At 42.7% G+C, this 12979-nt stretch overlaps 1 protein-coding gene across 11 annotated transcripts in view; it reads right to left on the bottom strand.

Annotated features, from left to right (window-relative positions):
• Positions 1–12979, bottom strand: part of KALRN (kalirin RhoGEF kinase) — a 695559-nt gene that overhangs the window by 10866 nt on the left and 671714 nt on the right. For all 11 annotated transcript variants that reach the window (XM_069555992.1, XM_069555980.1, XM_069556000.1 and 8 more), the window contains 5 exons: positions 12454–12625; positions 10978–11099; positions 10190–10321; positions 8548–8712; positions 6694–6772 (listed from right to left, as the gene is read on the bottom strand). In XM_069555992.1, coding sequence (XP_069412093.1) covers positions 6694–6772; positions 8548–8712; positions 10190–10321; positions 10978–11099; positions 12454–12625 — 670 coding nt within the window. The remainder of the gene's footprint in view (positions 1–6693; positions 6773–8547; positions 8713–10189; positions 10322–10977; positions 11100–12453; positions 12626–12979) is intronic.

The following is a 12979-nucleotide window of genomic DNA, read 5'->3' as shown; positions in this document are numbered from 1 at the left end:
AAAGAAGAAAAAGGTGAAAATAGGGATCTCATTGCTCTCTTCCTGTTTTTTGGCCATAACGATGGGTTTCTCTCAGAGATTTTGCTCTCTGGGCATGCAGGACAGTTCCCTGATTTGGTCCACCCTTGGGTCAAAGCTAGGAGATCAAAGAGAGAAAAAAACCTCAAAGCCCAGAAAACTCACTGCCACTGCCTATGTGTTTTTCAGGTATTACCTCCCTCCCCAATCTCCCTGTTCTTAACTTTTCAGGAAGCTCAAATAGTTGCTGTTTGTATTTCATCCAGAGATGCTAGTGTAGTCAGTGAGAGAAAAGGCCACAATGCGCTTACTCCATCTTGGCCAGCATCATAAATTGGTTCATTCTAACAGCTGGGGACTAGGAAGTTGTTTGGAAGCTCTGAGTTTGTGGATGGAGGCTGTCAACTTGACTCTCACTGTATGGTGAACTGCATGGACTGTTCCGTTGGGGGAAACTTCAAAGTCAGTATCTTTAAATCTTTCCTCTTGAGTTGGTCAAATTTTGCAGAGAAAGATCCTCCAACTTTCTGGCAAGAACGTGAAGCCTTGGTTTTCCACCTCTGGAAGCCTGATTGATAAGAGAACAGGGGTCCTTGGTATCTAGCATTTATATATTCTCACAAGGGTCCTGTGTCAGTGATGCCATCCAATCATCTCATCCTCTGTCGTCCCCTTCTTCTCCCACCTTCAATCCTTCCCAGCATCAGGGTCTTTTCAAATGAGTCAGTTCTTCATATCAGGTGGCCAAAGTATTGGAGTTTCAGCTTCAGCATCAGTCCTTCCAATGAATATTCAGGACTGATTTCTTTTAGGATGGACTGGTTTGATCTCCTTGCAGTCCAAGGGACTGCACAGTTCAAAAGCATCAATTCTTTCGTGCTCAGCTTTCTTTATAGTCCAACTCTACAGGCTATACTGCTGCTTTTTTGGATCCTGTAACCAGGTAGCATTCCCAGGGGATAACTCTTCAGCTTCTTTAAGCTGCAATGGTGCCTGTATAGTTTATTTCTGGTTAAGTATGCCATGCTCAAGTGCTCTTTGCTTCTATGAATGAGCTATTGGAGTGAAGATATTTCTTTTTTGTAATAGTTACTGAAGAGCCATTTCTAACAAGATAGCCATATAGACCTAGAATTCTAGGTTTATGTGTGATGGAGAAAGCTGACTCATGTATATGACCCTGGCACAGTGGCAAAGATATATTTTGTGTCTCATGTAAGTATCTACATGTCTTATTTCCACTCTGTTAACATAACAGCATTTTAAAGATCTAAAAATATGAAGACTATACTTGGGAGAGAGAAAAATCTTCAGGCTATTGGAGACGAACTTTTAAAAAAAATTGATTGCTTTGAACAGATCAGAAAATTGATCTCTCCTTAAGAAATATCAAAACATCCATCTTTCAAGAGAAAAACGTGCCTTAGCCTAAGACTATCAACAGCAAATACAGGCTTCAGGGAGGACTTAACTGGTACATCCACGGGACTGAGCCGGTTTCATTTAGAACCAGATGGGGATTTGTTCTGCTTATTATTGGGGCTCATAGTGTGGTAGTGGTTTAGTCACTAAGTCGTGTCTGACTCTTGTGACCCCATGGACTGTAGCCCACTGGGCTCCTCTGTCCATGGGATTTTCCAGGCAAGAATACTGGAGTGGGTTGCCATTTCCTTCTCCAGAGGATCTTCCCAACCCAGGGATTGAACCCACATCTCCTGCATTGCAGGCAGATTCTTTACTGCTGATCCACCATGAAGCCCTGGGGGTCATATATAGCTTCACAAACTTCACTATCATGGAGCAAACTAGATTTCAATTACCAAAATTTATTTTTGACAAAAATTGCTGTGATGTGAAACAGCATACATTAGTAAAACAAACACAAGCTTAAAGTCAGGTACCCAGGGTTTGAATCCTGGCTATATACTTACTAGTTGTGGGATCTTGAAAAAGTTACTTAACCTTCTGAGCTTGAGTTTCTTTTATTGGAAATCTACACTTCCCTGGTGGCTCAGATGGTAAAGCGTCTGCCCGCAATGCAGGAGACCCAGGTTCGATTCCTGGGTCGGGAAGATCCCCTGGAGAAGGAAATGGCAATCCACTCCAGCATACTTGCCTGGAAAATCCCATGGACGGAGGAGCCTGATAGGCTACAGTCCATGGGGTCGCAAAGAGTCAGACATGACTGAGCGACTTTACTTTACTTAACTCAAACACTACCTCATGGTGTTGTAAGGATTAGATTAAATAACTTTTGTATAATATCTGCATAGTATCCAGAGGACTGTATTACTCAATAAGCAGCATCATCATTCATTGCCATGTAGACTTCCACTGGCTCTCCCTCCTGTTTTCCTGTTTGGCTTCCTACATGAAGAAGGTAGAGCTAAAGCTGGATTTTGATGAAAGGAGCTGTAACAAAAGACAGTGATTTACACTGTGACGCCTGCCTAGGAAAATGAGAATAATGAACATTTTTGCTCTCTCCACAACCTCTGTCACAACCACTTAGGAAATTTTATGCTTCATTGAGAAATGTCAGTTAGAGATGGAGATGATACCAATGGCCCATTGCTAGTGGGTGCTCTCTTATTTACACATCACAGGAGGGGGGTGACTTGTAAGACCTACTCATATTCTCTCACTTAGACCACCTGGAGACCAATATATCACAGGCATGAACCCCTTTTTTTCCCCATATCTTCAACTATTTTGTGAGACATGTGATAGACTATTTTTCACTATTCTGTTAAAAGTCATATTTTTATCCTTTCATTTTTGAGAACACATTTTTCTAACTAAAGGGGAGAGAGAAAAAGAGAGACACTTGAACCCAACAATTAGTGATTATACATTCTTCTAGTCAAGGCTATGATTTTTCCAGTGGTCATGTGTGGATGTGAGAGTTGGACTGTGAAGAAAGCTGAGCACCGAAGAATTGATGCTTTTGAACTGTGGTGTTGGAGAAGACTCTTGAGAGTCTCTTGGACTGCAAGGAGATCCAACCAGTCCACTCTAAAAGAGATTAGTCCTGGGATTTCTTTGGAAGGAATGATGCTAAAGCTGAAACTCCAGTACTTTGGCCGCCTCATGAGTTGATTCTTTGGAAAAGTCTCTGATGCTGGGAGGGATTGCGGGCAGGAGGAGAAGGGGATGACAGAGGATGAGATGGCTGGATGGCATCACTGACTCAATGGACGTGAGTCTGAGTGAACTCCGGGAGTTGGTGATGGACAGGGAGGCCTGGTGTGCTGCAATTCATGGGGTCGCAAAGAGTCGGACACGACTGAGCGACTGAACTGAACTGAACTGAAGGAAGACATGGAACTTCTTATGAAAATTGACCATATACTACTCATAAAGCAAGTCCCAACAAAAAATCAGGGAATCAGTATCACATAGACCAAATTCTCTAACCACATGGTAATTAAATTAGAAATCAGTAGTAAGAAGATAATCTTTCAAATGGACAGATTCTTAGAAAAGTTCAATCTTCCAAGACTGAACCAGAAAGATATAGAAATTATGAACAACCCAATTACAAGCAGTGAAATTGAAGCCGTGATTAAAAATCTCCCAAAAAACAAAAGCCGAGGACCAGATGGCTTCACAAGGGAATTCCATCAAACATTTAGAGAACAGCTAATGCCTATCCTTTGAAAACTCAAAAAATTGCAGAGGAAGGAACATTCCCAAACTCATTCGATGAGGCCATCACCCTGATACCAAAACCAGATTAAAACAACACAAAAAAAGAAAACTACAGGCCAATATCACTGATGAACATGGATGCAAAACTCTTCAACAGAATTTTAGCTAACAGAATTCAGCAACACATCAAAAAGCTCATACACCATGATCAAGTTGGGTTTATTCCAGGAATGCAAGGATTCTTTAATATACACAAATCCATCAATGTGATACACCATATTAACAAACTGAAAGATAAAAATCATATGATAATCTCAATAGATGCAGAAAAAGCCTTTGACAAAATTCAGCACCCATTTATGATTCTAACTCTTCAAAATATGGGCACAGAAGGAACCTACCTCAACATAGGAAAGGCCATATATGATAAGCCTACAGCAAACATTATTCTCAATGGTCAAAAACTGAAAGCATTCCCCCTAAGATCAGGAACAAGACAAGGGTGTCCACTTTCACCATTATTATTCAATACAGTTGTGGAAGTCCTAGGTAGAGCAATCAGAGAAGAAAAAGAAATAAAAGGAATCCAGATCAGAAAAGAAGAAGTAAAGCTCTCACTGTTTGCAGATGACATAATACTATACATAGAAAACCCTAAGGATAGTATCAGAAAATTACTAGAGCTAATCAGTGAATTTAGCAAAGTTGCAGGATACAAAATCAATACACAGAAATCACTTGCATTTCTATATATTAACAATGAAAATTCAGAAAGAGAAATTAAGGAATCAATCCCATTCACCAGTGCAACAAAAAGAATTAAATATCTAGGAATAAACCTACCTAGGGAGACAAAAGAACTGTACACAGAAAATTATAAGACACTAATGAAAGACATAAACAGACAGAGAGATATTCCATGTTCCTGAGTAGGAAGAATCAATATTGTGAAAATGACTATACTGCCAAATGCAATCTACAGATTCAATGCTATCCCTATCAAATTACCCATGGCATTTTTCACAGAACTAAAACAAAAAATTTCATAATTCATATGGAAATACAAAAGACCCAGAATAGCCAAAACAGTCTTGAGAAAGAAGAATGGAGCTGGAGGGATCAACCTTCCTGACTTCAGATTACACTACAAAGCTACAGTCATCGAGACAGTATGATACAGGCACAAAAATAGAAATACAGACCCATGGAACAAGAAAGAAAGCCCAGAAATAAACCCATGCACCTATGGGGACCTTATTTTTGACAAAGGAGGCGAGAATATACAATGGGTCAAAGACAGCCTCTTCAATAAATGGTGCTGGGAAAATTGGACAGCTACATGTAAAAGAATGAAATTAGAACACTTCCTAACACCATACACAAAGATAAACTCAAAATGGATTAAAGACCTAAATATAAGACCAGAAACTATAAAACTCTTAAAGGAAAACATAGGCAGAATACTTGATGACATAAATCAAAGCAAGATCCTCTATGACCCACCTCCTAGATTAATGGAAATAAAAACAAAAGTAAACAAATAGGATGGGATTAAACTTAAAAGCTTTTGCACAGCAAATGAAACTATAAGCAAGGTGAAAAGACATCCTTCAGAATAGGAGAAAATAATAGCAAATGAAACAACTGACAAAGGATTAATTTCCAAAATATACAAGCAGCTCATACAACTCAATGGCCAGAAAAACAAACAACCCAATCAAAAAGTGGGAAAAAGACCTAAACAGACATTTCTCCAAAGAAAACATATAGGTGGCTAACTAACACATGAAAAGATGCTCACCATCATTCAGTATTAGAGAAATGCAAATCAAAACTACAATGAGATATCACCTCACACCTGTCTGAATGGCCCTCATCAAAAAACCCACAAGCAATGCTGGAGATGTAAATTGATACAGCCACTATGGAAGACGGTATGGAGATTCCTTAGGAAACTGGGAATAAAATCACCGTATGACCCAGAAATCCCACTCCTGGCATATACCCTGAGGAAACCAAAAAGACACATGTATTCCATTGTTCATTGCAGCACTATTTACAATAGCTAGAACATGGAAGCAACCTAGATGTCCATCGACAGATGAATGGATACAGGAGTTGTGGTACAGATACACAGTGGAATATTACTCAGCCATAAAAAGGAATGTATTTGAGTCAGTTCTGATGAGGTGGATGAACCTAGAACCTATTATACAGACTGAAGTGAGTCAGAAAGAGAAAGATAAATATCATATTCTAACACATATATACAGAATCTAGAAGAATGGTACTGAAGAAATGGTATTTGTAGGACAGCAATGGAAAAACAGACATAGAGAACAGACTTATGGACATGGGGAGAGGGGAGGAGAGGGTGAGATGTATGGAGAGAGTAACATGGAAACTTACATTACCATATGTAAACTAGATAGCCAACGGGAATTTGCTGTATGGCTCAGGAAACTCAAACAGGGGTTCTGTATCAACCTAGAGGGGTGGGATGGGGAGGGAGAAGGGAGGGAGCTTCAACAGGGAGGGGGTATATGTGTACCTATGGCTGATTCATGTTGAGGTTTGACAGAAAACAGCAAAATTCTGTAAAGCAATTATCCTTCAATAAAAATTTTAAAAAAAAAGAAAAAAAGATAATTTTAAAAAATCTCACACATTTGGACATTTTAAAAACATTTCTACAGTTGGGTCAAAGAGAAGAATCATAGTTGAAGGATAAAGTACTTAGAGCTGAACAATAAAAATGCCACAATCAGAACTCTGGATGTAGCTAAATTGTACCCTGAAGAGAAGACTGAGCCTTCAATTCTTATATTAGAAAAGCAGAAAGGCTGAGAACTTCAACTTAAGTTAGATAAAGAAGCATAGAAAAGACACATAAATAGTCTAGTTTTTTCTTGGTATAGAGAAAACGCACTTAGTGAAAGAAACAAAAGACAAGAAAAAAGTCATGTTCATGATGTGATGTTGTTGAGTGTTCATAAACAAAGGAACAGAAAACTGGGTCATTACCTTCCAATTTCATTCAGCTCAGTATAAGCTGAATCAAAATTTTCCTTCCAAGAAATGGTGGCACCATCAGCAGCAGCGTCTTTGGAAGAGAAAGGATCCATTTATCATACTGAGGAAGTCATACAAGAGGGACGAAAAGGTTAACAGAAAAGCTCCAACATCACCCCCAAAGCAATTCTCATGGCTAAATATGGGATCTAACTCAGTGGGAAAATACCACAATTCTCTGAAATGTTATCTAAAAAAAATACTAGCCAAGGGGAACCTGATGTGACAGACTCCCCAAACTACCTCCATAAATGAAGGGAAAACTTGGAACAATCAGAAATGTAACTTCTGGATGTTTTCAAATAGAAATCTGGCAGCAAAAATTAAGAGGGAGAAAAAAACACACACATACACACACTTTGAAAGGCCTAGAAAAGCCAGTGAGAATCAGGGCTGTAGGAAGGACGCAGCAGAGAGGAAAGGGGAAGAGTTATAAAGCCAAGAAGAAAGGAACATGCAGAGAGCAGGCTGAAAACTGCTCATTCTCACCCTTTATTCTCTGCATTAACGAGCGTATCTGGTATACTGAATGATTTAGCTTTACCCCAAGTATATTAATACACCTGGCGGCAATCTTTGGCGGCACTACCTTGTTTGATACATTAACTCCCTGGCAGTGATTTATACACACACGTGCGTGCACACACACACACAAGCATGCGCTACAACATTTGTGTTGTCTGCTGGGGAGCAAGGCTCGCAACAGGAAGCAAAGCAGAAGCAGTGGGCATCCCAGGTGGGACTCAGGGGGCAGCTGGGAGAAGAGCAGTCCAGCTGCAGCACGTCGCTTTTGACCCTGGCCATCTCAGCCTGCCCACAGCACAGCTGGGCTGAGGCTGGACTCGGCTTACCCACATAGAGTTCTGAGGAAATAAAGAACCAGGACCAAGGTTTCCCAGTGAGTCACAGGCCCCTCGGGAGCAGGGTGGAACCCAGCTGGCAGTGGGGAGGGCCTGGGGAGCATTTCCGGAGTTAACCGTGGGGGTGGCTGGGGGGCTGCAGCCCGGGGGCCCTACAGGGTCCACAGCCCCTCTGGAGACTCCGGGATGCCCTTGACCTAAAGACACAAGTTCACTGTCTTTTAATTTCAGTGACTTCCTCTCCTTATCCCACACATTCCATTGTCCTGCACTGCCCCAAACTTCACTATTGGGAGATTTCTTACAAAATGTCCCAGGGACCAAGGTGGCTTGGTGAATTCACGAATAGAGGGGCAAAAAAAGAACCAGGCTTGTAAAATACTCAAATGCAGCTAGTTAAATGCATCTCTTAGTCATTCAACGTATCTACATAAAAATGTATCCGCCCTGAAAAAAGGCATTCTGGGAGAGCTGGGGGTGGAGAAATGATACTCATTTTAACTCCAACCTTCGAGCAAGTGGCTTTCCTTTCCCCGTTTTAAATTGGTGAGTGGGGCTGTCACTAATTCTGTGAGGCACACTTAGGCTGGCAGGGGTTCCCAGGGAAGAGGAGACTTGGTGTTTCCATCACAGAAGGGGGACAAGTAGTACCCACAGGGCTCATGGCTCCTGCCTGCCCCTCTAGGTGCCTGACAGCACACACCAATGCCCGGGACCAGGACCAGGGCAGACATGGGTGGCAGATCTAACTTGAGCCCCATACTTTACGGAAACAGTCTTCATCAGGCCTCTGAAATGCTACTTGACAGAAGCCGACAAGCAAATCCAGGTCACCTCTAGCTCAATGGCTCAGCAGGCCAGTGGGCTGCCAGGACCAGTGAGTTTATGACAGTTGGCCAGTCGTCTTGTCTTCACCACCAGCGTGCTGGGTGTGGCTGGGACTCACCGTACTCTGGAAGTCGCACGAACTCTGAGGGCTCGCTGGGAAGGCTGATCCCCCAGGGGTTACTGGCACTGACTCTGAACTGATAAGGACTCCCAGGACTGAGGTCTTCAATGACAAGGTAGGTGTCCAAGGTCGATGCTACTGACTGCTGCCAGGCCTGGGAACCTAGGGCACAATTTTCGAGGAGTGGGAAAGAGAAAAGGCCAGAGGGACATTGTTTCAAAGACCTTCAGCAAACAATGAAAGGAAAAATGACACACTGTGGTCGCTGCCTCGGGCCTTGAAAGCCTGTTGGCTAACTGTGGCGGGTCTGGGTTCAGTTTCTTGAGACTGAATACATCATGAGTGGTGTTGAAGCAGCTGGCCTGCAGAGTCTGCTCATTTCCAAATGGGCATGTGAGAGAGTGAAAGCACATGACGAATTTACTGAGGAACACACAGCGCATTTTCAACAAGGCCAGAAAAATATGTTGTTCGTTAATAACAAAGTGAGAGAAAACAGGCATTTCAAAATGGAAACAGAATGGAAACGAACATGTACTGAGCACCATGGACATGTAAAATACTGTGGAAGGAGTCCACCCATAACCCGCTCATTCCACGTTGCCACTTAAATCCACAGAAGCCCTGTGAGATCGGGAGCATCCGTCTCACTTTACACATAAAGTAACCGAGGCTCAGAAAGATTAGATAACTTTCCCAAGAGAACTTAGTTCATAAGATGAACTATGTATGACCTGAAGAATGCCAAGGGAAATACAGGCTTGGAGAGACTTGTCTCTCAGCTCAGCAACAATGCCTTTGTGCTGAGCTGAGAGACAGAGTGAAAAGCTAAACAAAGAGGTGGACAAATATTTTTATAACTGCAGAGGGTCTCTTTAAGAGAAGAAAGAAGGGTGAAAAGAAGAAGAGCAACAGAGAGCAGAGCAGAGCAAAGGATTCTGGTTCCAGGTGTAAACCGTTGCTTTCAATTCAGGTGTGTGATTCATCACCTGGTTCAGAGAGTGCTACTAACAATTAGAACTACCTGGCAGCTTCTCATTTCAATAAATTCTTCTTGATAACATTTGTTCCTAACTACTAAGGGTATGTATGCACTCTTAGTGTGTAAATGTAACAAGGTTAAAAACGGAACAATTTAAAAAGTGATCTCTCAATTTATACTGTGATCTCTAAGTTTCGTCCGGGGTAAAGATGAGGGGTGGGGTGGAGCCTTGCTTTTGCTCTCCTAGTTACTACTCTGGAAGAAAGATCACAGATTAGCAAACTATTAATAGAGAGCTGGGTTCTCATGCCAGCTCTGCCTCTTACGGACCCCAGCTTCATGCTTCTTAACTTTCTCTAAGCTTTAGCCTCCTCATCTGTAAAGTGGGCTTGATTGTCCCCGTCTGCGTGATCAGGCTTGTTAAGTAGGTAAGAGCAGGCAAAGGTACTTTGCCACATGCCATGAGTCATTGTCATTTTGGCAAAAAATCTTGCTCGGGGTTTGAGATCAAAGGCAGCTGAAGCCTGGCCTGAGGCCTTGGTGGTGAGTTGGAACATAGAAGGGACAGCTGATGAAAGGCATGGAAGCAGTGTTATGACTCCGAAGGACCTCCTTAAGACAGAGAAGATGGGAGAGGAGGCAGGGGAGGCGGCGCACCTTCCTCTCTGTACTCCACGGTGTAACCGGAAATGGTGCAGTTTCCCGTGCTGGATGGGGGCAGCCAGCGGAGGATCACGGAAGTGCAGCTTCTCTCTTGGGCAATGGGGCGGTTAGGGGCCGCTGGAACACCTGCGGGACAGAAATTAGGGTCAAATGCCATTTCTGCAGAACTTGGCATTTATGCCAAGGCTGAAACTCACCTAGGGCATGTGACCTAACCCTAACCTCACATGTTTCCTGTGGCCTTGCGCACCAAGTGGTACACCTTCCCTAGGCTAAGGGAGGCTTGGGAGACACACCTTGCTGTCGGAATTCTCCCTTGGATCACATGCTGCATTCTGGACAGAAAGCTCCGTGAGAGAACTGCGCTGTAGGAGGCATACAGTAGGGCCTGGACAGCTCTTATCAAAGATTCTTTCTGCTCCCATTTGCTGCAACCTTGTTTCGGAACTTTCACAATGGCCCTCTTCTTCCCTAGGTCTCAGGGAGCCCTTTTAATGTCCAGTTAAAATGTTTGACTATCACAAACATAGAAAGCAGAATGGTGGTTGTCAGGGGCTGAGGGGAGTGATGGGGAAGTGGAGATACTTTGTTTCAAGGGTGCAGAGTTTCAGCTTTATAAAATGAGAGTTCTGGAGATGGGTTACACAACAGTGTGCGTGTACTTCACACTACTGAACAGCACACTTGAAATTGGTGAAGATGGTGCATTTTATGTGTATTTTACCATAATTAAAAATGAATATTAAAGCACAAGAAATGTTTGACTAACAAAGAAACTGTACCTTGCACTTTAACAGTAGCAGATGTTGACGCAGTACCGTGGTCGTTTGCGGCTATGCAGGTATAGATACCGCTGTCTTGGGGCATCAGATTGCAGATTTTCAGGGTGATTTCCCCAGAATCACTAGGGACATGGAAAAAGGATGTCCTTCAAACACCAGTAATGAGACAATCACCTAGTAAAGGTACAAGGTGTGCTGAGCTGAGTCCTTTGGACCAAGGTCTAGTCCCTGCTTGTTATCTTCTTACATACCTTAGCTGAGCGCCTTGCCCTCTATCTCCCCAATTCCATATAGAGGAAGAAAATTCTTGGCATGCCTATCTCTCAAGTTGGTTGTAAATGAGGGATAGTAAAGGAGTAAAATGAGATAAGAATTAGAACATGGTTTGAAGTAAAGTCCTATACAAATACTGATCCCCAATGTTATTACTACCTAAAATATTTGGTCCTAAAATACTTTCAATCCATAAGCAATAATAAGTGGTACAAAAAATGGAAAGACTAAAGAATGAAAACGTGCAAGTAGTCCACATTCTACATGTGGCACCCTCAAAATCACTGAGTGACTTAAGGCAAATTCCTTCACTAAATAACTTTCCCAGTAGTTCCAGCCTGGGGTTCAGGACATTAAAGAACTGCTCTGAAAAGGTTAAACCCAGAGGTCACAGTCAGTCCCACTTCCTCCTCACTGGTTGTAACATAACGTGGTAATTTTCATGACTCTTGCCAAGCACTGACTCTCATCCTAAGCTGCCTGGGTCCACTGATATTTTATGATCAGGCCATGGAGTCTCTGCTGGGAATATCATTTCACACGCAAAAACATTAAGCTAAAGGATGAAGTGTCTTGATCCTAGCTGTTTCTTCCATAAATGTTTTTTAAGCATCTAGGGCTTGTTACTGCTTGTCCTATGTAAGCAGCATTGTGGAAGAAAGGTCTTAATTGGTGGGGCTTCCCTGGTGACTGAGAAGTAAAGAATCTGCCTGCAATGCAGGAGAACCAGGTTCAACCCCTGAATCAGGAAGATCCCCTGGAGAAGGGAATGGCAACCCACGCCAGTATTCGTGCCTGGAGAATCCCATGGACAAAGGAGCCTGGTAGGCTACACTCCATGGGGTTGCAAAGAGTTGGACACAACTGAGCACATAACACTTTCACTTTTGGTTCAACCAAGTTTGATTTTTTAGTCTTTGTGTGGAAGCATACTTGTGGCTGGATTTTCTGTTTTCTATTGTACACTGTGGAGTAAGTCACTATGTTTTTCCTCATAAGAAAATTGTTCTTAATGGAGGAATTGAGTATATCACTGTTTCACAGGATCCCAAGGGCCACAAAGGGTCTGTGCTAGAATAGGTTCCAGGGCAGCTCTTCTCTGAGAGACTAAGTAACCTGAACAGGAAATGCATCCCAGACTTAGCTTCTGGGTACTGCCCGAGGTGTGGGGAGGTGCGGTGCTGATGCGGGGCTGCTGCTTACCAGGAGGAGACGGTGTATGTAGCTGAGCTGTTGTCAGTGTCAAGGATGTTCTGGTCTGGACCCTTCCAAGTGATGGTGGGCTTTGGCCGCCCACAGACTTTGCACTGCAGAGTCACTGTGTCCCCAAGCAAGCAGGTCACGTCCACTAAGGGCACGAGGAATTCTGGTGCCACTGTGGTCAAATCAACATGACGTAAATTTGCATTATTCAGAAGAAACCCAGAACAATAATTTTATAATGCAACCCTCTCACTCCCCACCCATGCTGTGTAATGATTCGAATAATCTTCAGCTTAACAGCGCAGAGTCACTGGTGTCCTGTGAAAAAGTATTTTTAAAGTACCGTGCCATGTTAGGTCGGTTCAGTTGTGTCCGACTGTGTGTGGCCCTATGGACCGTAGCCCACCAGGCTCTTCTGTCCACGGGATTCTCCAGGCAAGAATACTGGAATGGGTTTCCATTAATAAATGTTTAGTTTTAGAAAAATTAGGAAATATAGATTTTAAAAAAAGAGAAGACAGTCTCC

Source organism: Ovis canadensis, chromosome 1 (genome assembly GCF_042477335.2).
Source record: "Ovis canadensis isolate MfBH-ARS-UI-01 breed Bighorn chromosome 1, ARS-UI_OviCan_v2, whole genome shotgun sequence".
Classification (NCBI taxonomy): Eukaryota; Metazoa; Chordata; class Mammalia; order Artiodactyla; family Bovidae; genus Ovis; species Ovis canadensis.
Note: the sequence above shows the minus strand (reverse complement) of the source record. Positions and strands in the feature narration are given on the sequence as shown.